This window comes from Nelumbo lutea, chromosome 3 (assembly GCF_056320005.1).
Source record: "Nelumbo lutea isolate HS-2025 chromosome 3, American lotus-T2T, whole genome shotgun sequence".
NCBI lineage: Eukaryota > Viridiplantae > Streptophyta > Magnoliopsida > Proteales > Nelumbonaceae > Nelumbo > Nelumbo lutea.
Window position 1 is genome coordinate 104222704 of NC_142686.1, and position 24087 is coordinate 104246790.

The window sequence follows — 24087 nt, forward strand, 5'->3', positions numbered from 1 at the left end:
TTAAGCAAGTGGAGGATAGATTGAATGGGTGTTAACCAATGTCTATGGGCCGAATGACTATAGACAGAGGAGGAAGCTATGAGAAGAACTGGCTGACATAGGGGGATTGTGGGAAGGGCTATGGTGTCTAGGAGGTGATTTCAATGTAATTAGATTCTTGGAAGAAACAAACAGTCCTAGGCAGAGGTCGTCCATGAACATGAGGAAATTTAATCAATTTGTGGATACCTATGAACTTAAGAGATCCCATTATGACAGTTGTTTTACTTGGTCCAATCTCCAAGTGAATCCAAGTTGGACAGATTCTTATTCTCAAATGGCTGGGAAGAACATTGGGGGAATTTGATCTCTAGAGCACTTCCAAGGGTGACCTCCGACCTCTAGACTATTGTAATTTGTAAGGAGGAGGTGAGAAATGCAGGCCCTGCTCCATTTAGATTTAAAAATATGTGGTTAGAACACCTGGGATTCATCAAGAAAGTTAAAGAGTGGTAGTTAGAGAGCAATCCAACAGTGGAATGGATTGCTTGAAATAGAAAAGCAACAATGATTTACTTGAAATAGAAAGTTTGCATATAGAGCTGTTGTTTTTAGAGGAAGAGATTGAAGAGGCAGGTGGCGGGAAGATTAGAAATGGTGAAGAAAATGGTCCTAAAGCTGTGAAAACTCCTCTTCCCTTCGTAGAGGGAGCTGACCCTGAGTCTAATGAATTACAGGATGTTGGTGGAGAGGGACAAGAATCGGCTGTGAGGATGGATGTGGGTATTCCAATGTCAGAAACACAGAGAAAGGATTTCCAAGTGGGTAGGTCGTCAGGAAGTGATTCTTTCACTATGTTTACTTCACAACTTTGTCCAAAAAGGGGAAAGGCCTTAAAACCATTTGTTGCCTGTCAGCAACTCAATTCCAGTGATTCTAGTCCTACCCCCGTCATACCAGGTATGGGTGTCAATTCTTTTTTAGGTACTAACTTGTGTGCTATGCCTGTAACAGAAATTCCAGCTTCCCATCCAAGAGGTTCTGATGCAAGAGAGAGGGTGATAGTGGAAGGAGGAAAGAGGGTGACGGAAGGAAGTAGTAAGGGGGAGGCAGACAGAATTTGGGAGTTGATCTGTACAATGATGGAGGAACTAAAAAAAGGGAAGGATTCTTAGAGAGATGTTGTAGCCAAAATAAGTGTAAGCAGGGTAAAATTCTTCCTCATACATTGGCTGGAAAGGATGGAGAAAAGAAAGAGGATAATTGTTGTATCATGAAGGGGGGGGGGGGGGGGGGGAAGGAACAAAGAAGAAAAAAAGATCTGAAGCGGAAAGGCTAATCTCAGACATTGAGGAAGATTTAGAATTTAGTGGTAGAGGGGATAGGAAGAAGGGCCGAAAATGAGGAGATTATGGCCTTTTCATGGGTGTTTTTGCTATTTTGTCTCGATGAAAATTATTAGCTGGAATGTAAGAGGGTTAGGGAGTGCAAGAAAGAGAAGGGTGATCAAAGACCTACTCCGAAGGGAAAAACCCGATATTGTATTGTTACAAGAATCCAAAATGATGGAATTAGATGGGAGATGGGCGAGGAGTTTTTGGAGGTCTAGAGGTTTAGGTTGGAGCTCGTCTCCTTCTTAGGGAGCCTCGGGGAGGATCGTAACACTATGGAGGGAGGATGTGGTGGAAGTAGTGGAAGAATTGATAAGCAGATTCCCAGTTTCCATTAAGTGTAAGAATGTAGAGGATGGGTGTGTATGGGTCTTAACCAATGTTTATGGCCCTAATTCCTATAGAGAGAGGAATGAGATGTGGGAGGAACTATATGCAATCAAGGGGCTATGGGATGGCCCTTGGTGCCTGAGCGGGGATTTTAATGTCATTAGATTCTCTGATGAAACCAGTCATCCCCAACAGGTAATTACAACAAGCATGAGGAAATTTAATAGTTTTATTGAAGAATGTGAATTGAAGGAAATACCTCTGCTGCAAGCCATTTACGCTTGGTCCAACCTTCAAGAAACCCCTTTGTGTTCGAAGTTGGACAGATTCTTATTTAACCTTGCCTAAGAGAATAGTTTGGAAAACTTGGTTGCTAGAGCGTTACCCAGGGTCACCTACGATCACTGTCCTATCCAGATAGGTATTGAGTTTTTTCCTACAGGACCCAAACCTTTTAGATTCGAAAATATGTGGCTTACCCATCCAGATTTTGTGAAAAAAGTGAAGGAATGGTGGTGTGAGGAGGAGAGGGGGGTAAGATGGAAGGGGATCAAATTTCATAAGATTAAAAAGGTTGAGAACCAAAATAAAAGAGTGGAATAGAGATCATTTTGGTAGGATTGAGGAGCAAAAATTGTGCCTAATCTCTCGAATAGAAAAGTTGGATGTAAAGGAATCTCAAAATGGGTTGACCAAGGAAGACAGAGTGTTAAGGAGACAATTGAAAAAGGATTTGGAAGAGGTGTTACTGAGGGAATAAATCAGTTGGAGACAAAAATCTAGACACAAGTGGATTAAGGAAGGCGATGGAAACACTAGATTTTTCCATGATTTGGCAAATGGGAGACGAAGAAAGAATCTTGTGACCAAGCTAGAGATAAGAGAGGAGGTGATTAACAACCAGGATGACATAGCTAGAAAATTTGTGGACCACTTCAAATCGACTTATAGAAGATCTTTGAGTGAGAGAGCAGTCATGGAAGGGGTGGAATGGCCAAGAATTGATGACGGAGTGGCAAGGTGGCTGATGTGGACGCTTTATTGGGAAGACATATCACCACCGGCAGCAGCAGTAAAGGGAGCAAGATTTGCTGATTCTCATCTTATCTAATTCTAGCTAGATATAGTTCTTATCTTATCAGTTCAGTAGGATAGATTAAAGGAGTCTTATCTTATCTTATCAGTTCGGTAGGATAGATTAAGGGAGTCTTATTTTATCTTATCAGTTTTGTCTTATCGTATCTTATCAGTTCAGTAGGATAGATTAGTAGGAGTCTTCCTAATTAGCAAGGAGTCTTCCTAAAAGTAGGACTCTTATCTCTTGTAGTCTCATATTTAAGGAGCTGATATTATTAAATAGAGGCATTGAAAATTTCAGTCAAGAAAAGAGTGAGGAGAGTTGGTGATCTCTTGAACAAATCACCATTAAGGGCCAAAATAGGTTCCTCAAGAAAAGGGAGGAACAAGGGAAAACAGGAGGTTTTCCCCATGGACCGACCCGTGACGAGATCCTATTCTCGGGCCCATAACAATTTGGTATCAGAGCCAAACGTCATGGGCGATCTGGAGCAGTTGACATCCAGGGTCCACGAACTGGAGCACAGGCTCATGGAGAACAACACGGAGGTATGCGAAATCAAGGACGATGTCCGAGAGTTACAGCGCTTAATGGAGTTGTATTTCTCTAACAAGGAAAGGAATCCAGAAGGGGCTGCAACCACAAACAGCCACCGACCAGACTGGACGGAATCGTCCGGCGAACAGCAAGTCGTCGCCCCGGTAGCCGCGATCGTTCCCAAGCACAACAGGCTAGAGTTCCCTTCTTGCAACGGCACCAGAGATCCTTTGGGATGGCTGTACAGATGTGAGCAGTTCTTCCGCAACCAACGGACAGGGACAGCAACAAGGTAAGCTTAGTCGCATTCCACATGATGGAGGAGGCGCAGCTCTGGTTTTATAAATTGGAGCAGGAGGAACCCGGGCTTAGTTCGACCCAATTCAAATCCTACTGCCTTCTCAGATTTGGGTCCCCATTAACAAGCAACCCATTAGGCGAACTAATCAACCTCAAACAGACGGGAACGGTGGTTGAATATCAGCGTCAGTTTCAAACCCTCCTTGCAAGAGCATCTTCGGTACAACCAGACCAGCAAGTTAACATGTTCACCGCGGGGTTAGCAGAAACCTTGAGGGTGGATGTGGAGATGCAAAATCCCCCCAATCTGGTTACTGCTATGAATTTGGCGCGCACCTTTGAACGCAAGTTGCAACTCAACCGCGGAAGTATCAGTATAGAGCGGCCTCCAGCAGCATGGGCATCCCCGAAACCACTCGGAATGGCTCCATCTTCAGCAACCAGCCAAGAACGGAAACCACAGACGAGCAACAATTCCAGATCAGCACCCATTGTGGGGAGCAATGCTGTTGCACCCCCTATTAAGCACTTGTCCAGGGTTGAGGTGGCAGAACACAGGGTAAGGGGACAATGTTTTAATTGTGATGAACTTTACTCAACAGGGCACAAGTGCAAGAGACTTTTCTGCCTCCTGGTGGAACAAGAGGAAGATGAGGATGAACCCTCTTCATTGGAACCCAATCCAGGAGGGCAAAATCATTCCACCTATCCTGGATTCTTTTGATTGTGTTTCAAGACACCCATCCTGAATTCGAGCTTGAGGACAAGCTCTTAGTCCAGGAGGGGAGGAATGATGTGGACGCTTTATTGGGAAAACATATCACCGTCGGCAGCAACAGTAAAGGGAGCAAGATTTGTTGATTCTCATCTTATCTAATTCTAGCTAGATACATTTCTTACCTTATCAGTTCAGTCTTATCTTATCTTATCAGTTCAGTAGGATAGATTAAGGGAGCCTTATCTTATCTTATCAGTTCAGTCTTATCTTATCTTATCAATTCAGTAGGATAGCTTAAGGAAGTCTTATCTTATCTTATCAGTTCAGTCTTATCTTATCTTATCAGTTCAGTGGGATAGATTAGTAGGGAGTCTTCCTAAAAGTAGGACTCTTATCCCTTGTAATCTCCTATTTAAGGAGCTGATATTATTCAATAGAGGCATCGAAAATTTCAGTCAAGAAAAGAGTGAGGAGAGTTGGTGATCTCTTGAACAAATCACCATTAAGGCGCCAAAATAGGTTCCTCAAGAAAAGGGAGGAAGAAGAGATTAAGAAAGTTATCTTTCTAATGGATAGATCCAAGGCTCCAAGTCAAAAAGGCTTTACAGTGGGTTTTTATCAAGACTATTAGGAGGTGTTGAAAGAGGATTTAGTTGAAGTCTATAAGGAATTTGCAAACAATCACATTATAAGCCCTGGAATCAATGCCACCTTTTGGGCCTTGATACCTAAGAAGAATGATGCCAACCACCCAAAAGATTATAGGCCTATTAGTCTGGTGACAAGCATCTATAAAATTCTGGCTAAAGTGCTCTCGTTGAGGATCAAAACAGTCCTCCCTTCTATCACTAGTGAAACCCAGGGGGATTTCATTCAAGGGCGACAAATAACAGATCAGATCTTAATTGCCAATGAGTGTGTGGATGAAATGAAAAGGTCTAGGAAGAGAGGTTTCATTTGTAAATTGGATCTTGAAAAGGCCTATGATTTGGTGGATTGGGAGTTTCTATTAGAGGTTACGTGAAACTATGGATTTGGGGACAAGTGGTGTAGTTGGATTTTTGGGTGTATCAGTACTTGTCACTACTCTATTCTGGTAAATGGTATGGTGAGGGACTTTTTTCTAGCTTGCAGGGGTGTCAAGCAAGGGGATTCACTCTCACCCTTCCTTTTTACCTTAGTAGTTGATGTGATTAGTAGGATCATTACTAAGGCTAACAGTGAAGATGCCATTAGGGATTGGAGAATAGGGAGACACCAAGTCCCTGTCACCCACCTTCAGATTGCAGATGACCTAATGATCTTTTGTGAAGAAAGTTTTAGCGAAAAGGTAGCAAACCTAAAGGAGCTAATCAAAGGATTTGAAAGTATTTCTAATTTGAGAATAAATTTGGAAAAGAGCTGCATAGCGGGTATAAATTTGGAGGTAGGGGAGGTCGAGGCTATTGCAAAGTGTCTTGAGTGTTCCACCTCTGTTTGGCCTATGTCATACTTAGGGCCTCCTTTAGGGGCAAATCCTAGGGAGAATAGACTTTGGACGCCAGTGATAGAAAAGTTTGAGAAGAGATTAGCCTCATGGAAGAGGAATTATGTCTCTTTAGGAGGGAGAATTACCCTAATAAGAGCTACCTTAGCTAACTTACCTACCTATTTTTTGTCTATATTTAGGATACCAATTAAGGAAGCTAGGAAACTGGAGAAATTGATGAGAGATATCTATGGGATCTGGGACAAGAAAAAAAGGATCACTTGGTTAATTGGAAATTGTGTGCAGAAGTAAAGAAGAGGGGGGTTTGGGACTTGGGAGGGTAACTGGAAAAAATCAAGCTTTGTTAGGGAAATGGTTGTGGCAATGGCCATTGGAAAGAGAGAGATTGTGGCATGGGAAGCATTCATGGGAGGTCAGAGAATGGATGGGATGCTGGTGTATCAAGGCAGGCTAAACTAACAGCAACTTGGAAGGCCATTCATAACACCCTTCCTCAATTCCTCAATTTTATCAGGTATGAAGTTTGTTCTGGCAACGCTGTTCATTTTTGGGAGGATATTTGGGTAGGAGACACACCTTTAAAGGATTTGTTCCCTTCGCTATTTTCTGTTTCTTTATACAAAAAAAAAGGTGGTCTCAAAATTTGTCTCACCTTTGGGAACACCCTTAGATCCTACTTAGGATTTTGGGTTTCATAGAGGACTTAGGGATGATGAAATTGAATCTCTATCTGTCTTACTTGGTTGTCTTAATCAGGTTTGTTTGGATCCCTCCAAGCCAGATAAGATAAGAGGGTATAGACTCCTAGACCCAATGGAACCTTCACTTGTGCTTCTTTCTTCAAGTCCATCTCTCAACTTTCTACTCACCAACCATTTCCGTCAAAAGAAATTTGGTACAGGCCAGTTCCCCCAAAAATTATGGCGTTTTGTTGGAAAGTATTCCATGGGAAAGTAAACACTCTAAATAACCTACAAAAGAGAAGACCTTTCCTCTATATTTCTCCTAATTGGTGTATCTTCTATAGAGCTCACGGTGAGGATTATTACCACCTATTAATATCTTGTCCCTTTTCTACAGACCTTTGGGCTTGGCTACTTTCTTTGTTTGGGAATAGTTGGAGTTTACAGCAAAAGTTCACATGCTCTTCAACCATTCTACCTTTTATTGGCCTACAAAAATAGGGATAATTATGTGGAGATGTGCTCATACTGCCTTGATTTGGACTCTTTGGGAAGAAAGGAATGCTAGAATTTTTCAAGAAAAGGAAAGTAGTCAGGAATTGAAAGACCATGTGCTAAATAGGGCAATACCTTTGTTGAAGACCTTGGAAATCTTTCATCAATTCTCCTTTAACGACCTTTGGAGAAATTGGTTAGCAGTAGCAAGGTGTTCATCCCTAAAGGACAAATCAATTACAAGCCGGTCTCCTCCATCCGAAGGCTCACTGAAGTTGAACTTTGATGGAAGTAGCATGGGTAATCCAGGATTATCCGGAATGGGGGGTGCTTTGAGAAATGAGAAGGGAGAGATTTTGTTGCTCTACTCAGGTCCCTTGGGAATTGGGGACTCCATCAGGGCAGAACTTTTAGCTGTTGTACAAGGGGTCCAATTTGCAAACCAGTTGGGGGTACAACACCTAACAATCGAGGGGGATTCCATAGTGGTGGTGGGTTGGTTGAAAAATCCTGAAAAGGCTATGTGGGTTACAAGAATGAAATGAAGAAATTTAGTTGGTTGACAAGGAATATGTTGGTCACTGTACAGTGGGTGGGGAAATCAGCAAATACTTTGTCAAATGTGTTAGCCAAGCAAGGGGTAAATAGGGAAGAATTGTTTGGGCTCAGTTGTGATTCTTGCTTTTCTTTCCTAGTTTACTTGTAAGATTCAAGGAGGGGCTGCAGCTCACGCCTTTCCCTGGGATGTTGTATGAACTCACTCTAAATCTGCTTCTGAATTAATAAATTTATTATCATTCATCAAAAAAAAAACCCAACAGTGGAATGGAATGGAATGTAGTTTCACAAAAAGCTCCAATATCTAAAAGTTGGGATCAAGGAATGGAATCTTTTAGAGTTTGGGAGACTGGAGGAAAGGAAGCAAACTATGACAACACAAATTGAAGTCCTGGATAACAAAGAAGGGAGGAGTTGCCTTACAGAAGAGGATAAAGAACAAAGATGGAAATTGCGCAAACAATTAGAGGACTATCTTCTTCAGGAGGAAATAAGTTGGAGACAAAAGTCAAGATGCAAGTGGCTAAAAGAGGGGGATAGGAATACCAAGTTGTTTCATGTTGTGGCAAGTGGAAAGAAAAAAATTTTATCTCAAATCTGGAGATTGAAGGGGTAACAATTCCACATTCATTGTTGAGAGATATTATCAGAATTGTTGGGAGATAATAAAAGAGGATCTACGGCTGGTATTTGACGAATTCTATACTAGAGTAGTGGTTAACCTTGGGCTAAATTCCACATTCATTGCCTTGGTACCCAAGAAAAGAAATGTAAACCATCTGAAAGATTATAGGCCGATTAGCCTAGTTAACAGCCTCTATATGATCATCACTAAGGTGATGTCCATTAGAATTAGAAAGGTGCTCCCAACAATCATAGCAAATAACCAAGGAGTTTTTGTGAAGGGGAGACAAATAACAGATCAGATACTTATAGCAAATGAGAGCTTGGAGGATTTCAAGAGATCCAAGAAAAAAGAGGTGGTTTGTAAATTGGACTTGGAAAAGGCTTCTGACTTGGTTGATTGGTCTTTCTTCCTAGAGGAGATGATCAATTTTGGGTTTCGAGATAATTGGTTCAAGTGGGTGATGGGTTGCATTAGGAACTTCCATTACTCCATTTTGGTGAATGGGAAAGTGGTGGATTTCTTTCCAACTTTGAGAGGGATTAGACAAGGAGACCCCCTCTCCCCTTCTTTATTTACTTTGGTTGCAGAAGTGTTGGGGAGATTAATTTCCAAAGAAGACTCCAGGGATTTAATAAGAGGATGGAGAGTTGGAAGGGAGAACATACCACTCACACACTTGCAATTTGCAGATGACACATTACTCTATTGTGAAGGAGGTGATACCAATAGGATCAGAAACTTGAAGCTCACCATACAACTTTTCGAGCAAATGTCAAAACTTAAAGTGAAATTTGAGAAAAGTTGTATAGTTGGAGTTAACATGGGGGAGGGGGAGGTATCTGAGTGTGCACACACTCTAAAGTGTGCAAACTACCTTGGTTTGCCATTGTAAGATAATTCTCAAAAAGGTGAGTTTTGGGCTCCGGTTGTGGAGAGGTTTGAAAAGAGACTTGCCATCTAGAAGAAAAATTATTTGTCTCTTGGAGGGAAAATCACTCTAATTAGGTCTACCCTAGCTAACCTCCCTACCTATTTTTTATCAGTCTTTAAGATTCTGGTTAGAGTGGCTAGTAGGCTGGAAAACTAATGAGAGATTTTCTCTGGGAGTCGAGGGAGGAGAAGAAGGACCATAGGGTTAAGTGGGAGATGGTGTGTAGGAGTAAGAAGGAGGGAGGTCTAGGTATTGGGAACAAAAGGAATAGGAACTTGGCACTATTAAGGAAGTGGCTGTGGAGATTATCATTGGAGAAAGAAAAACTTTGGGTTAAGATAGTGGATAGTATTCATGGGGTTACAAACAATGGATAGGACTTTGGGATTCTGGCAAGCACTACAAGAGCATTTCCCTAGAAAGCCATTCAAGTTATTTTGCCCTTGTTCTCTCCCTGGATCAGGTATGATTTACACTCAGGCAACCTCATTAAATTTGGGGAGCACGTTTGGGTAGGGGATACTTCTTTAAAAGACCAATTTCCAACTCTTTTTGCTATCTCTACCCTTAAAAATGAACTGATTTCCTCCTTCCTTGTACCTTCCAACTCAACTTCTAGGTTCAGCTGGAACTTGGGATTAAGAAGAGACATCAGGGACACAAAGTTAGGATGTACTTTATCCTTGTTATCCATCCTTAAAGGGGTCTTCCTAGAGCCAACAAAAGCAGACAGTAGAATTTGGACACTCACTCTCTCGGGTTCCTTCACCTGTGCATCTTTCTTTAAAGCCCTAATACAACCTTCTTCTACTGGACTGTCCTTTCCTGTTAAAGAGGTGTGGCATCAACCTATACATCCAAAGGTTGGGAGCTTTTGTTGGGAAGCCTTTCTAGAAAGAGTTAATACAGGCGATTTATTTCAAATAAAAAGACCTAATAGTTGTTTGTCTCCTCACTGGTGTGTCCTCTGTAAATCCAATGGTTAGTCTAGATACCATTTACTAATTTCCTGTCAGTTTGCTAAAGTCATATGGGAATGGTTTACTTCTCTGTATGGGTGCAGGTGGACCCCCCCTTTGAATGTGCAAAGCTTATTCACTTCCATGCCTAACTAGTCAACAAAAAGGGCTAAGACTATGTGGAGATGTGTTAGGGCCGCAGTTTGTTGGACTATTTGGGAGGAGAGGAATTCACGGATTTTTTCAGATAAGGAGAGAAGCTTGGAAGTAATTTTGGAGGTTATTCATATTAGGGTGATACGTTGGTAATTGGTTGAAAACTTTGGATTTGTTTGCAGATTTCTTAGTTGATGAGTTGCTAAGGAACTGGAAGGAAATTGCATTTCAGATAAAAAGGTTTCAAGTTCATGTTGGACCCCTCCACCTCATGGTTTTACTAAACTGAATTTCGATGGCAGCAGTATGGGCAATCCAGGGCCCTCTGGAATAGGGGGAGTGATAAGAGATGAAAAAGGGAATCTGTTAGCTATATATTCTAGTCCAATTGGGGTGGGAGATTCTTTGAGGGTTGAGATACTAGCAGCCCTTGAAGGGGTACAAAGGGTCAAGGACATGAATATTAATAAATTGATCATAGAAGGAGATTCTGAAATTGTGGTGAACTAGCTAAAAGAGGACAACTCTACTCTCTGGAATTACAGCAATTAAAAAAAGAAATTTAAGTGGCTGACTAAGGACATTGAAATTCAATTTACATGGGTAAAGAGAAGTGCAAATTCGTTGGCAGATGATCTAGCTAGGCAAGGGGTGAACAGAAACTCTATGTTTTGGGCTATGTTGTAATTGCTTTACATTTTGGGTGTACATTGGTTGTATTCGGGAGTTAAGATTGTTTAGCTCCTTTGCTTTGTAATTTTCAATACTTTAATAAAATTCACTATTATTGATCAAAAAAACATGGCTATTAATGTTCCTCCTAAGGTATTTTTTTATTTTGGGCACCTTAGTAAGTTCCTTCTAGGGATGGACTCGAGCTGAGCCAATGTGAGTCGAATATCTAGTTATTCGAGCTCAGCTTGGCAAAACATGAGACTTGAGTTCGGGCTCGAGCTCAATTCGAGCTAGAAACATGAGCTTGAATTCAACTCGACTCAAAAGCTTATATGTTCAACTTCAGTTCAGCTTGAGCTAGACATTGAGCTACTGACCAAAATTTATATATAAAATAAAACAAAAAACTATGCATGTAAAACCTATACATATAAAAAATTAAAAATTATACACATCAAAGATTATATATAATTATACATATAAATAATTATTTCTTATTATACATATAAAAAACAAATAATATTATATATAATAAAGGCTTCAAGATCAAAGCTTAGGCCGAGCTGAATCAAGATTTTTACGAGCCAAGCTTGAATTCAGTTCATGTTCACCCCTAGTTCCCTCTATGGGCCATATACCCCTTTAACATTGACCACCCGATTTCAAGGGACAGGGCCTTGCATAATGTAAGTTCCCATTTGGCACACGAAAAGAATCAGTGGAACATCTTATGCATTGCTTGTTTTAACTAGGAAATTTGGTAGCATACTGGCACTTTATAAGCCTTTCTGGGAGGCAATGGGTTATTCATTGGGCCATTTTCTTTCCTTATTGACGTCCGTCAAGTCAAAGGCTTCAGTAGGTACGATCCATGGGAACTAGACTAGCACCTTTTGCTATTTGTCGTTGTATGTAAAAGGAAACAAGCACCAAAAATTTTTAGCAAAAGCAATGGGTGGTCACTGTTGTCAATGGGAAAGATTGATCACATGAGTTCTTTTTGGGCTCCTATCATAGAAGAGTTCATGCGTCTGACCTTTAATAACTTTTTTTAATGAGTGGAACAATATCATTCTTCAAACCCCAAGAATATGCAATTAAAGTGAAAAGGAATTAAATAGGTGACAGGGTTAGCCCACCCTACACTATTGTACATATCTATTCTTTTCACTATTAATAGAACTCTGATTTTAACCAATAAAAAAAGCATCATTCTTGAGACCCCAAGTTGATTGAGAAAGATGGTTCTTTGATGTAAATGAGGCTAAGCACATATGACATGGTCATATTTTTTTACAGTGGAGCTGCCTCCAAGCCCTCCACTCTTTCTATTAAGTACTAACATAACAAAAACTTTACTTTTGTGGACAATTTTAATTTTTCATAGAAATTAAAGTGCGTAAAGAGAAGAAAAATACAACCTCAGGTGATAAAATGTTACAATTTACAAATACAAAGAGAAGCAACAATACCCCCTCCCTGCCACCAAATCTTCACACAAAATGGAGTGGTCAGTTTTTAACTTTTTGTCATCTTTGTGTCTTGGTTAATGGAGTGGTAGTTGTCAAGGTGACACATATACTAGGCGCCCACCTAGAGACTTAAGCGGGTGCCTAGGCAACTAGGCGGGCGCCTATATACAAGGTGGGTGCCTACATACATCTACTATACAAAGTGTTTTTATTATTAAGACAACTATACAAAGTGTTTTTCTTCTTCTTCGGTTACATGCATAAGGGTTTCTTCAGTTCGATTAGAGAGGGAGGAGAACCGAAGACTTCGTTCCCCAGCCCAACTCCATCGCACCTCAGCTTCAGCAGCTTCCTATACAGGGGTTCCGCTCCTATACTCCTTCCTTCCTATACAGGGGTTCCGCTCCTATACTCCTTCCTTCCTCCACAGCTCCACTCATTCTTCTACTTCTTCTTCCGCCCCTGATTGTTCTCAGTCGCTAGTCCTAGTCTCAGTCCCCTTTTTTTTCTGAAAAAACAAGGTCTCCGCCCCTATACTCCTCACCGCTCCTGACTGTTCTCAGTCGATAGTCTCAGACTCTCAGTCCCTTTTTTTTTTAAAACAGGGGTCAATACTCCTCCCTGCCCCTAATCCCCTGTTATGGACACATTCCTCGGGAAGAAGTATCATCGCCGCCGGCAGCAGCAGAAACCTGACCCACCGCCAGCAGTAGCAGTGATTCAATGATTCTCATCCTACCCAGTTTGGCAACAACAGTCTCATCCAGATTAGATTAGATCATCTTGCTTGTTCTTATCTTATTCTATTGCTCTTATCTTATCTTATTAGTGGATTATCAGATTGGGATTAACTTATCTTATCCTTAGCAAGATAGAACTGGAAGTCTCCCTATTCAACAAGGAGACTCCCTAAGATTAGGACTCTTGTAATCTCCTATTTAAGGAGGCACCATTATTGAATGAGGATATCGAATATTCAGTTAAAGAAGTGAGTTAAGAGAGTTGGTGATCTCTTGAACAAATCACCAAGGCACCAAGATAGGTTCATCAAGAGTAGGAAGGAACAAGGGAAAACTGGAGGTTTTCCCCGTGGACCGATCCGTGACAAGATCCTGAGGAGAAGGCCAGGGTGGTGCCGTGTAGCCAGAATAACTCCTTCCAGAAGGCACTAGTGAAAACTGGGTCCCTATCACTGACGATGGATTCTGCTAACCCATGTAAGCGAAAAACATGTATAAAGAAGGCGAGGGCAACCGAAGTGGCACTGTACGGATGTGATAAAGGAATGAAGTGGGCATATTTAGAGAAGCGATCCACTACCACGAAGAGGAATGAAATAAAGAAATTCAAATGGCTGACAAGAAGCTTGTATGTCAGAACACAGTGAGTGGGAAGATCGGCAAATGCCATGGCTGATAGTTTGACCAAGCAGGGAACAAATAGGGAACACTTGTATTGGGCACAGCTGTAATCTATTTTTGGTTTTGATTGTGTGGGAAGGTTGTACCTCGTGCCTCTCCATGAGACACTTGTACCTGATTTTATCCACTTTCTAATAAAATTACTTCATTTATCAAAAAAATAAAATCACAGCTCCAAGCATCAAAACCACAAGAAAAGTAAACAAAAGCATAACCCCTCTCCCTACTAACTGGCCTAACCAATCTGAGAGCAACCCTTGCCCAGCATCTTGATTCAAGTCCCCTAACTTATAAAATCGGAACTAGGGACTTTGCATACAGTGCTTGCCTTGCATCTTCAGATCAAGGCCCCTAATATTATAAGTCTCCAATCCCTCCCCCTACTTTTTAGAAATTTTTCCTGATTTAATGATACTGCCCCTCATTCTAATGGAGATATCAACATCAAAGTAAAACATCTATTTAAGATGAGTACGTCCAAAGTTTGTAGGTACCAAAATAAATTTTTGGTTTCCTATAGTATTGAGTGAAATTATTTTTGCTCAGTTGGTTTGAGCATTGTCTTATTAATAAAAAGAATGTCTTTGTATGTCCAAGTCAGAAATAGGTTTAAACATTAAAACTTATATGTACAATCTACAGTATAGTAAATTACCTAGTTAGCATAGAATTCAAGGTTAATTCACCACAACATCCCACCAAGCTGGGTCATGTACATCCTACAAAAACGACCCTTGCCTGTGATCCTAAGTGCACCTGGTTCACACTTTTCAGAACACTATGCGTCAGATCCACTGAATCACTCCCTAGATGAATTGTCTTACTGACTCTAATATCATACTCGTAGTGACATCATATAGTATCGTCTGTCACATTCCCTATAAGTCCTAGGCTTACTCTGATATCATCATCTTATTCTTCCTATCTCCATTATTCATCAAATTACCCAGTTAGCAACATAACATAAAGGCATAAAGCTGCAATGGAAAGAATAGATTCTCAACCCTAACTTCAAGTCTTCAACACAGCGAACCTAAAGCAATACAAAACCAATAGTCAGAGCTCGAATTTCTAACTCGAGCTTACAAACAACTCAGCGCATCAACATAAATATTCCCGGTCAAGTACTCTCACGTGAACACATCTCGGCTCAGTACAATGAAAAGACATCATATACAACCTCAGAAAACATGAATTCGAGGCAAGAACTCCAACTCACCCCAGGAAGTGTTCGCTTGTTATGCCACGCATTGACTGCTTTATCTGCTTCCTCCCTCGACGGACAGATCAGAAAACAACAACCTGTGAAATAAAAGTCAAATACCATAAGAAAAAACAGAAACAGGCTCCAAAATGATAACGGAAGTATTCTGAACTGCAAATTCTTCACCAACTAGAGAAAAACGTTCAGATCACACATCGCGATCCGTCGAGGCAGAGAACATAACAACCAAAATGTAGAAAGAAATGCAAGGTTAGAAACTCGAGGTTGAATTCCCCGGACCTTTTGAAGCCCGAGTTGCCTTGTCTTTGATGATATTGACTTCGTCTACCAGAGCAACCTCCTTGAACATGGCAAGAAGCTCAGCCTCGGTCATGTCTTTGGGAACCTGGCCAACGAAGAGCTTAACGCTCTCCCCGCTTGGCTTCTGGTTTTCCGGCGCTTCCGCCATTAATGCCGCGTTCAGCTCCCCGCAGCGCTCTGCAATTGCTTCTAATTTGCAGCCGGAGATCTTTCTTCTTCCCTTTTCTCTCCTTCTAAACGAGTCTTCCGCTCGTTCCTGTCCTGATCGTAGAAAATGAAACCTATTTTCGGGGGCAAAGTTGGATCTCCACAAAATTTAATTATGGATTGAAGTACAGAAATACCCCGAAGTTGGATTATAAATACGAAAATGACCTTTTCCCTATCTACGCGGTACATATGTCTACGTCTTTGTGACGGGCTGACTGAACGAAGGATAATTCTGGATCTAAGAATTTAGATTGAGGGAATTTAGTCAATGTACTGAGCCATAGTTGTTTTTTATTATTGACTAAAATACTCTTATTATTACCCCATTTTTTGTTTAAAAAACAAGTTTATGCTATTATTGGATACTCGGCTCCACAAACAAGGTGGGACCCACGTTCTGCGACGAGGAATCAAAAGTTCCATAAAACTCGTCATCCAAAAAGGGAAGAAGTTACAACTTGCAAGCGTTATATCGAAATAGACGTCTTTCAAGTCGTCAGATTGGGATCTTATTAACGATCAGCCCCACCTTAGGCTGGCATCGTTCCCACTTGACACCCCATATGCGTGGGCCCCTTGTCAAACCGTGATGAAATAGACTTGATTGGAATCTAAAGCGTTTAAGTGAGCTAGCAGATGGTGACATTGCCTACACCAAACAATGCTCCCGCCGCTGTGCCATTGATGAGGTGGCGGGCAGGTTGGCATTTGTGTACACGTCTCGAGCACTCAATACGCCTCTTTTAGGGGTGCAAATGGATCTATTACTTTTTATAAAAAAAAACGTGCATATATATGATGAAAATAATTGAAAAAAATAATTATATTTTTTTGTTTTTCTTATAAATTATTATATTATTATTTTTAATTAAATTAGATCGTATCATATTCGAATATCCAACATTATTTAGAATAAGTATTTATTTTGGGCCAGGACCACACCAACAAACAATTACTTGCAATTGGGAAATAAGCAATTACTTTTGTGCTTATTCAGCTTATTTCTTTTTTTGTCGACCCGCCACATCATTTTACAAATACCTATATTACCCTTATTTAAAATAGGGAAAATTTTTTATTAGTACCATGTAATTTGTATCTAGTGTCACTTTTGTCCCTGAACTTTAAAATGCGGCATACCCAATTTTTAAAACATGATAATTCATGCCATTAGTAGTAGTTAACCTGTCATTAAGTGACATTTGAAAGTGACACAAATTCCCTTCTAGTGTTATTTAATTTTCTTTATCAACCATCTAAATGTTGACAAAAAATTAATAATCCCAAATCCTTGCTTCTTACATTCAAGAAAGTTGGGGTTATGTTTGAATGGTCATTTTGGTGAATGGTGACCCCAACGTTGAAGAGGCAATGATTTGGGACTATTAATTTTTTTTTTTTATCAATATTTGGATATGTGATAAAAAAAACCATAAGACTCTCGAATGGGCATTTGTGTCTTTTTAAAATATCACCTAACAACTAATTAACATCTAATTAACGATAGGTACTAGATTGTCACATTTTGAAAGTTTAGATACTAAATTGCCGCATTTTAAAGCTCAGGGACCAAATGACACTAAATTCAAAGTAGAGGGTACTAATCCGAAATTTTCCCTTTAAAATAAGTGTTTTTTCATCAAACCCTCATTAATGCTTTTATTTTTAAGCCTTATTTTTCAAATAAGCACTCCCAAACTTAGCCTTAACGGATTGGAATTCAAATCTAGTTAATAGGATTGAATTTAAATATATCTCGATTCAAAACATCCGTTTCAATCCTTGGCCCCTTCTTCCCATCTTAGGGCTTGGCTGGGGAGATCTATTGGACTTAGTTTGAAAGAAGTACAAATACATATATACAGAGCACAAAACCTTATATTATTTATTATTTTGTATGTATCTCTACAAATTTGTATTTGTACTCTTACTACTGAGCCTTGGTAACAGTCCATGGTAGACCTATGGATATTAAATCGGGTCAGGGATCCGAGTAAAAGGACCGCTGATGAAAGAGACCGGATCCGGCAAAGTGGCAAATGTACAGTGAGGATGATGTTGCATTAAGCAAGGCAACATCAGCATCAGGTGAGAACCTGGGACTGGATTCAGGTTGTCGGGAATGCGCTGGAGAAAGAGATGAGGGGTCTATATGTTCAGTTCAGGGTCTGATTGTCATCACTCGGTTGCTTGGTCCGTAATTGGGCAGAGGATCAGATTTAGACAAAGATCCAGCCGAAAAGCCAACCATGATTCCTGCATGTCCCGAACTGGGGTTTTTATCGAGGAGCCTGTTTGAGACTTTTCCGGGTTTTGAATTGCCATAGCTGGTTACCCGACCCGTCAGGTAGTGCTAATTAATATGAATACGAAATTACATGGTTCACGGAGTTTGGGTGTGGTAAGGGAAGCGTATATGCGACATTATTTTGGTCGTTTTCATCCATGTTGGATTTTGCTGCTGGTGGTCAATGGGGATGCGCAAAGCCAAAGGCGCCCCACATCTACACTTGAGCGTTCATTGAAAACATTTTTCTTATTAGGGGTGTATTTGTGAAAATTGGGTTTGGTGCTTACAAAATTGTAATCATACCATTCTCACAACTCTTTTCAGTTTTACATTGGGAATATCTCCCCATGTTACCATTGTGGTTTCTCATAAAAATGGTGTATATAGGTGTCAGTGTAATGTTTATGATTAAGGTGGCGTTTGATAAATCTAAAATATGAAGTCTAAAATGTTAAGAATATATTAAAAGTGTATGAAATCTAAAAAGAGGCATAAATGTTTTTCTACTTTTTAGAGGCTCTAAATAGATAAGCTTATTTGTGTTGGACCAAACCTTTAACATCTGAAATTCTCTGATTTTATTATTTTACCCCTCGAATAGACTATTTGATAATTTTGAGCTCAATATGTACTATTTCATATAAAATAATTTATCAAATTCAAAATAATATTTAATAATTAATAAAATTAATTTATGAATTATTAATAATTCGCAATTAATAAAAACACAAATAAAAATAATAAAAATTTGAAATAATTAACACTAATAAGGATTAACTAATTAAGAAAAATTAATAAAATTAATAATTAATGAGGAGTAATTTGGTCATCCGATGACATCATGACGCGTGGCATCGCAAAACAACTGGAAGACACATTGACACCACGTAAGTAGACCACTTCAGACACTTCACAACTACATCAATGACCTTGAGGCCACCCTAGCAGACCGAACTACGAACAGCTAGGTTGGACTTCAGGTCGATGTATAAGGCCACTTGCTTCCACCAGACTACCCTAACCCTAACAAGACGTCAGGTCAACATGAGAGGGACCCGCTTTTGCTGACTTGACCTGAGTTCAACTAGCGACATGTCGAGTGACCTCCTCCTTAAGTGGGCTATCGTCTTTGACTTCCCCTAGATCACAGTGCCACGTCGAAAGAGTTGAGTATCACCTCGCCTGCTTCAAGTGCGACTGAATAAGCCTTATCTGTTTGCACATAAACCATCTTCAGGTGTGAAAACACCTCTGAATTAGTTGGATCGGAGATCCTGGATGTGCTTCGTGAGGTAGGGTTGTTCACAAATAAATCCAAACCGATCAACTTGGCTTGACCCAACCTGAGTTGGCCGATTTTTCTTCACTACCGGTCAGTTTTGGGTTGCAAAAATGAATAAACTGAACTGAACCGAGTTATGTAAAAAAAAACAGCTGTTAAATATAGATATTTTAGTTTTAAATAATAAATATATATATCTAAAAATATATATATTCTGAAATATATCAGATATATATTTCCATAAATTAGAAAATATATATTTCAATATATTTGTATATATGTTTTGGTTTTAAATATATATTTCTAGAAAATATATTCTAAATCATTATATATAATATTAGCACTTTGACTTCATGTGCATTGTTCAAGCTTGGAGTTGGTTGAAACCCAAACCGACTCAAACTGACCAAGTCGGTTTTACTTAATAGAGGGTCAGTTTCAGTTTGGTCTATAGGTAACCTAACCATATCGATTCAGTTGAAAAAACATTACTAAACCAATCCCAACCTGACCCGTGAACAGCCCTATCGTGATGCTCATGACAGGCCACCTATATAAGAGCCTCACCTCCAACCTCAGAAGGTACACGCGATTTAGATCTCAAACACTCTATCACTCTTGTATTCTAGCAATCACATCTCCAGTTCGCTAACTTAAGCATTGAAGTGCCTACCCAGTAGGGGTTCTCACGGTGATCTCTTTCTTACAGCTCCACTAGGCAACCTACTCAGTAGGGGTGCTCACGGTTCAGTTAATTGAACTGTGGGGTGAATTTTTGGACCGAATTGAATTGTTCGGTTTTTCAATTTAACCAAACTGAAACTGAACCAATGCAACTAGTTAACCGGTTTTTCAGTTTTTTTATGCCCTCAATATTAAAAAAAAGGGGGAAAAACCTTCCTTGTCGATGGTCCGGAGAGGGTGAACATTGAACAGAACTACTGTGAACTGAGACTGGGAGTGAGAGAGATGAGAGAGAGATTGAGAGAGATGAGACTAAGAGAGAAGAGATTGAGAGAGATCAGTGAGTCTGAGTGTCAAGTGAGAGAGAGAGATTGAGAGATGAGAGGTTGAGATTTCAAATTTGAGAGGAGACAACAGATGTCGGTTTGAGAGATTGAAGGCTGAATCTGAGAGGAGACGCCAGACGTCGGTCGGAGGCTCACCCATCGGTAGGTCTGGCCTATTGGGGAAGAAGAAGAAGAGTATGAGAGAGTGAACACATAATAGAGAGTGAGGTGAGACAAACACAGTTGGTTGCCTGGTCGGAGTGTTGAACATCGATGACTCGATCGTCGGAGACCATCGGTGATTCGGTCGGAGGGCAGAGCGTCAGAGGCCGCAAGTCCGTTGGGGAAGAAGAGAACTGAGAGTTTGAGAGAGTGAGGCTGTGAGAGTCTAATTCAAAGAAGCTGGTGGGAAACCACCGATACAAAAGAGAATAAAGCCTTGAAAATTTTCAAAGAGACAAAAGAAAAGAAAATTTTCGATTTTTGAGATTGAGAGACTGTCAGTCTCCAGTCTAGCACTCTGGCAAAGGCAAACTACCGAACTTTCAATTTTCAAATAAAAACTTTCAAAGAGAGTTTGAAAGTCTATCAGATTGCCGAAATTGTTTATTCGATTTAAAATATATATATATATATATATATATATATATATATATATATATATAACATTATATTATATAAATATATTATTGTATATATATCGGCCAGTTCGGTTAATCGCCAATTTTTTTTAAATGGTTAATTGAAACCGAACTGGTTAACCGATTTTTCAATTCAGATTTTCGTTTTTTTTTTCACCCCTACTACTCAGCTCGACATCCGAGTTGCCTGCCAACAAGGAGCACCAGATCGCACATCAACAACAATTAATAATTAAAAAATATAAAAAAAAAAACAAAATACTTTACAACTAATAAAAATATTAACACTAATAATTAATAATTAATAATGTTAATTATTAATAATTAACAATTTATAACTAATACATAATATTAAAATAATTAACACCAAATAAAAATTAAAATAAGTAACAAAAAATTTAACAAAATCAGTAATTAATTAATAATTAATAATTAATAATAAAAACAAACGGCCCTTAAATGTTCTAATATCTTATTTGGAAGTCATTTGTCCAAAATAAACCATTAAAAGTGCATCATTTTGAAATAAAAAAAAAAAGAATTTTTGTGAAATATCTTTTATGTTCTTGCTATGGTTCACTAATGGCGTAATCAAGATTTTTCTAGTGGCTTAACAAATGACACTATTTGGAGAGGGAAAACACGATTTGCGGGGTTTTCTTCCATTTCTTTTGTCTTCTTTTAATATGTATTTGGTTCATTGGGCATTTATAGATAGGTGTTTCTCAAATAAATACTTTTTTATTGAAAAATGTCACTTTAAACATTTATTCTTTTTGTTGTTTGGTTGGGTGTTTCAAATAACACCCAATAAAAGCCCTCTGGCACCTCGGTTTACAATAGAGGTTTTTTTTTTTTTTTCATTTTTGTTGTTTGGTTGGGGCGTTTCAAGGAATACCCCATAAACGATCCAATGTGGCACTGTTTAGATATATGTTGGAGTGCCATCATGCTCACCTAGCAGTATAGAGTACTCGTACATGTATTTAATGGTTTAAATTGATATCCAATGGTAATTTCCACATGCAAATCACATCCAACAGCTTATAACCGGCATCCTAACAGTGATAGAATGATAAATATCGAATAGGGGCAAGATGGATTTTCGATGCATCGGATCATTTCTTAACCCTTCCATGTAAGATGCCACATTGGCTTTAGGGCCATTGGGAGAAAATCAAACATTTGTATTGTTTTTTTTTTTTAATACTAGTGAAATGTACATGCTTTGCATGTGGCAATTTCAAATGAGAACAACAACAACAAAAATTATACATATATTGGTGATTTTTGTCTTTCAACCTAAAGACTTATATTAAATCATCTTATTCTATAACTTAAGTCAATATTTTCAATTTATTGTTCTAATTGAACCATTGCTTGCCTAGAGATTAATCAGACTAATTGAATTGTTACTTAACCAGGATTTTAGGTTCATTTTCCACATTGAATCATTTGATTTGTTTAGAAGGGTGGTGGAATAGACATTAATTTTCTTTTTTTCGTAATTTTTGTATTTCATTTCCATCATTTAATAAACATGAAAGTGGTTTCATTATCATACTTAAAAACCAATTTAATTTCCAAGTTGATTTTGAATATAGAAGTTTTTATACTATTAAAATTGTTATTCATTAATTTAATTAGTAAATTTTAATTATGAGAAACAAAAATACATTAAACATATGACTCAATGAGAGAGAATGGAAGTTAACCTTAAATATGAGACTTAATGAAAGAGAATAGAATAAAATGAAAAATAGTATTCAATTTACAATTTATAATCTTCATAATAGAGAGAGAGAGGAGAGAGAGAGACTGAGGTACCAAATCCAAAGAGAGTGCATTTTAGGTCAAGAAAAAGTTCAAAAGCCTTAGAGATCTATTGCCACTTCTTATAGATCCCAAGTAAATTGTAATTCATCTACAAATCAACATGCAACTCTAGTGTCTAGAGTAATTAAATTTGTCCAAGTAAATATGCCACGCAATTTCAATTACAACTCATTAAGCTCTACAATTTATAGATGTCTATGTAGACACGTTGTGAATTATCAAAACAAAAGATCAAATAAAATCAAACATTTTGTGTAGTTATTTAAAATGCATAAAAGAATTTAATTTATGTTCTCTTATACAATTTAGCATGAAGTTAATAATGGAGGGCTCAATTTGTCCTATTTTGATCTCATTAAACAATCAACAAAATACTTGATTTTCCCTCAAATTCAAATATGAAAGCATTAACACAAAAGGGAAAAAATACTTTTTATAGATTTTTCCAAAAACTCCAAGGGTTCTCAATGATTTTCCCAAAAATAAAATTCACTAATTTGTAAAGCCTTTTCTAACTCCTCCTATAGTTGCTCCCTTGCCTTCTCTTACCCCTCAAAAGAATTGACTTTGAATTTTATCAATCTTTTTGAGGGTATGCTCATTTGAACATCATTTGAAATAGGGGAATTACATTTTCAGTTTTTATTTTATTTTATTTTTGCTCCATTGGGTTACACAATGGGGGTAGCCCATCCCCCAAACCCATAACCCCAACCCAGGTGCAAGTGGGATTTGATTCAAAGTCTCTCAACCATTGTTTTAAAAATTGGACCAAACCGGATGATTGAATCGTTTGTCCCGAGAAATGATCATACCTCCAGGTCTGGTTTTCAAGTGGACCGCTTTAAAAAAAGCCATTGAATTAGTTAGAAACCTGCTGACCTAGGCAGTCAAACCGTTAAACCGCTCGACCCAGGTAGCGATTCACAATTTAATAAAATATTGTTATTTAATTTTTTTAAGAGAGCATGTACAAAGAGGGGATCGAGAGATGGGGGAGGGATTGAAATTAGGTCTCATATCTAAGATTTCATATATGAAATCACTGTTGAGAGAGAGAAAGACAAAGAGAGGGATTGAGAGAAAGAGAGAGAGAGAGAGAGAGAGAGAGAGAGAGAGAGAGAGAGACTGAGAGATCTAAGTCACCACTGCTGCTACTCTATAACTGTCGTCAATGAACCGCCTCCTCCTCCTTTCCTTCATTTCTTCTTTCTTTTCCTTCATTTTATTTCTTCCCTTCCCTTCCCTTTCTTTCTTTTCTTTCCTTTCCCAGTCGACAACAACTTCTCTCTTTTCTCATAAAATGAGTATATATATGCATCATCCTCTTACCCTAATAGCTCAAATAAATCAACCTGCCCGAATTGTTTGACTCGGGCAGTTGAACCACTGACATGGAAACTGGTGGTCAAAGCGGTTTTTGTTTTCGGGTCAGTTTTTAAAACCTTGTTCTTAGCTACAACCACCAATAGACCCTATCGACTGGCCATTTG

At 38.9% G+C, this 24087-nt stretch overlaps 1 protein-coding gene across 1 annotated transcript in view; it reads right to left on the reverse strand.

Annotated features, from left to right (window-relative positions):
- Positions 1-15815, reverse strand: part of LOC148867326 (RNA-binding protein BRN1-like) — a 38481-nt gene extending 22666 nt beyond the window's left edge. Inside the window, exons 1-2 of the mRNA XM_088980105.1 lie at positions 15305-15815; positions 15020-15102 (exon numbers count right to left, since the gene is read on the reverse strand). Of these exons, the coding sequence (XP_088836231.1) occupies positions 15020-15102; positions 15305-15473 (252 nt within the window). The 5' untranslated portion in view covers positions 15474-15815. The remainder of the gene's footprint in view (positions 1-15019; positions 15103-15304) is intronic.
- Between the last annotated feature and the right edge of the window lie 8272 nt (positions 15816-24087).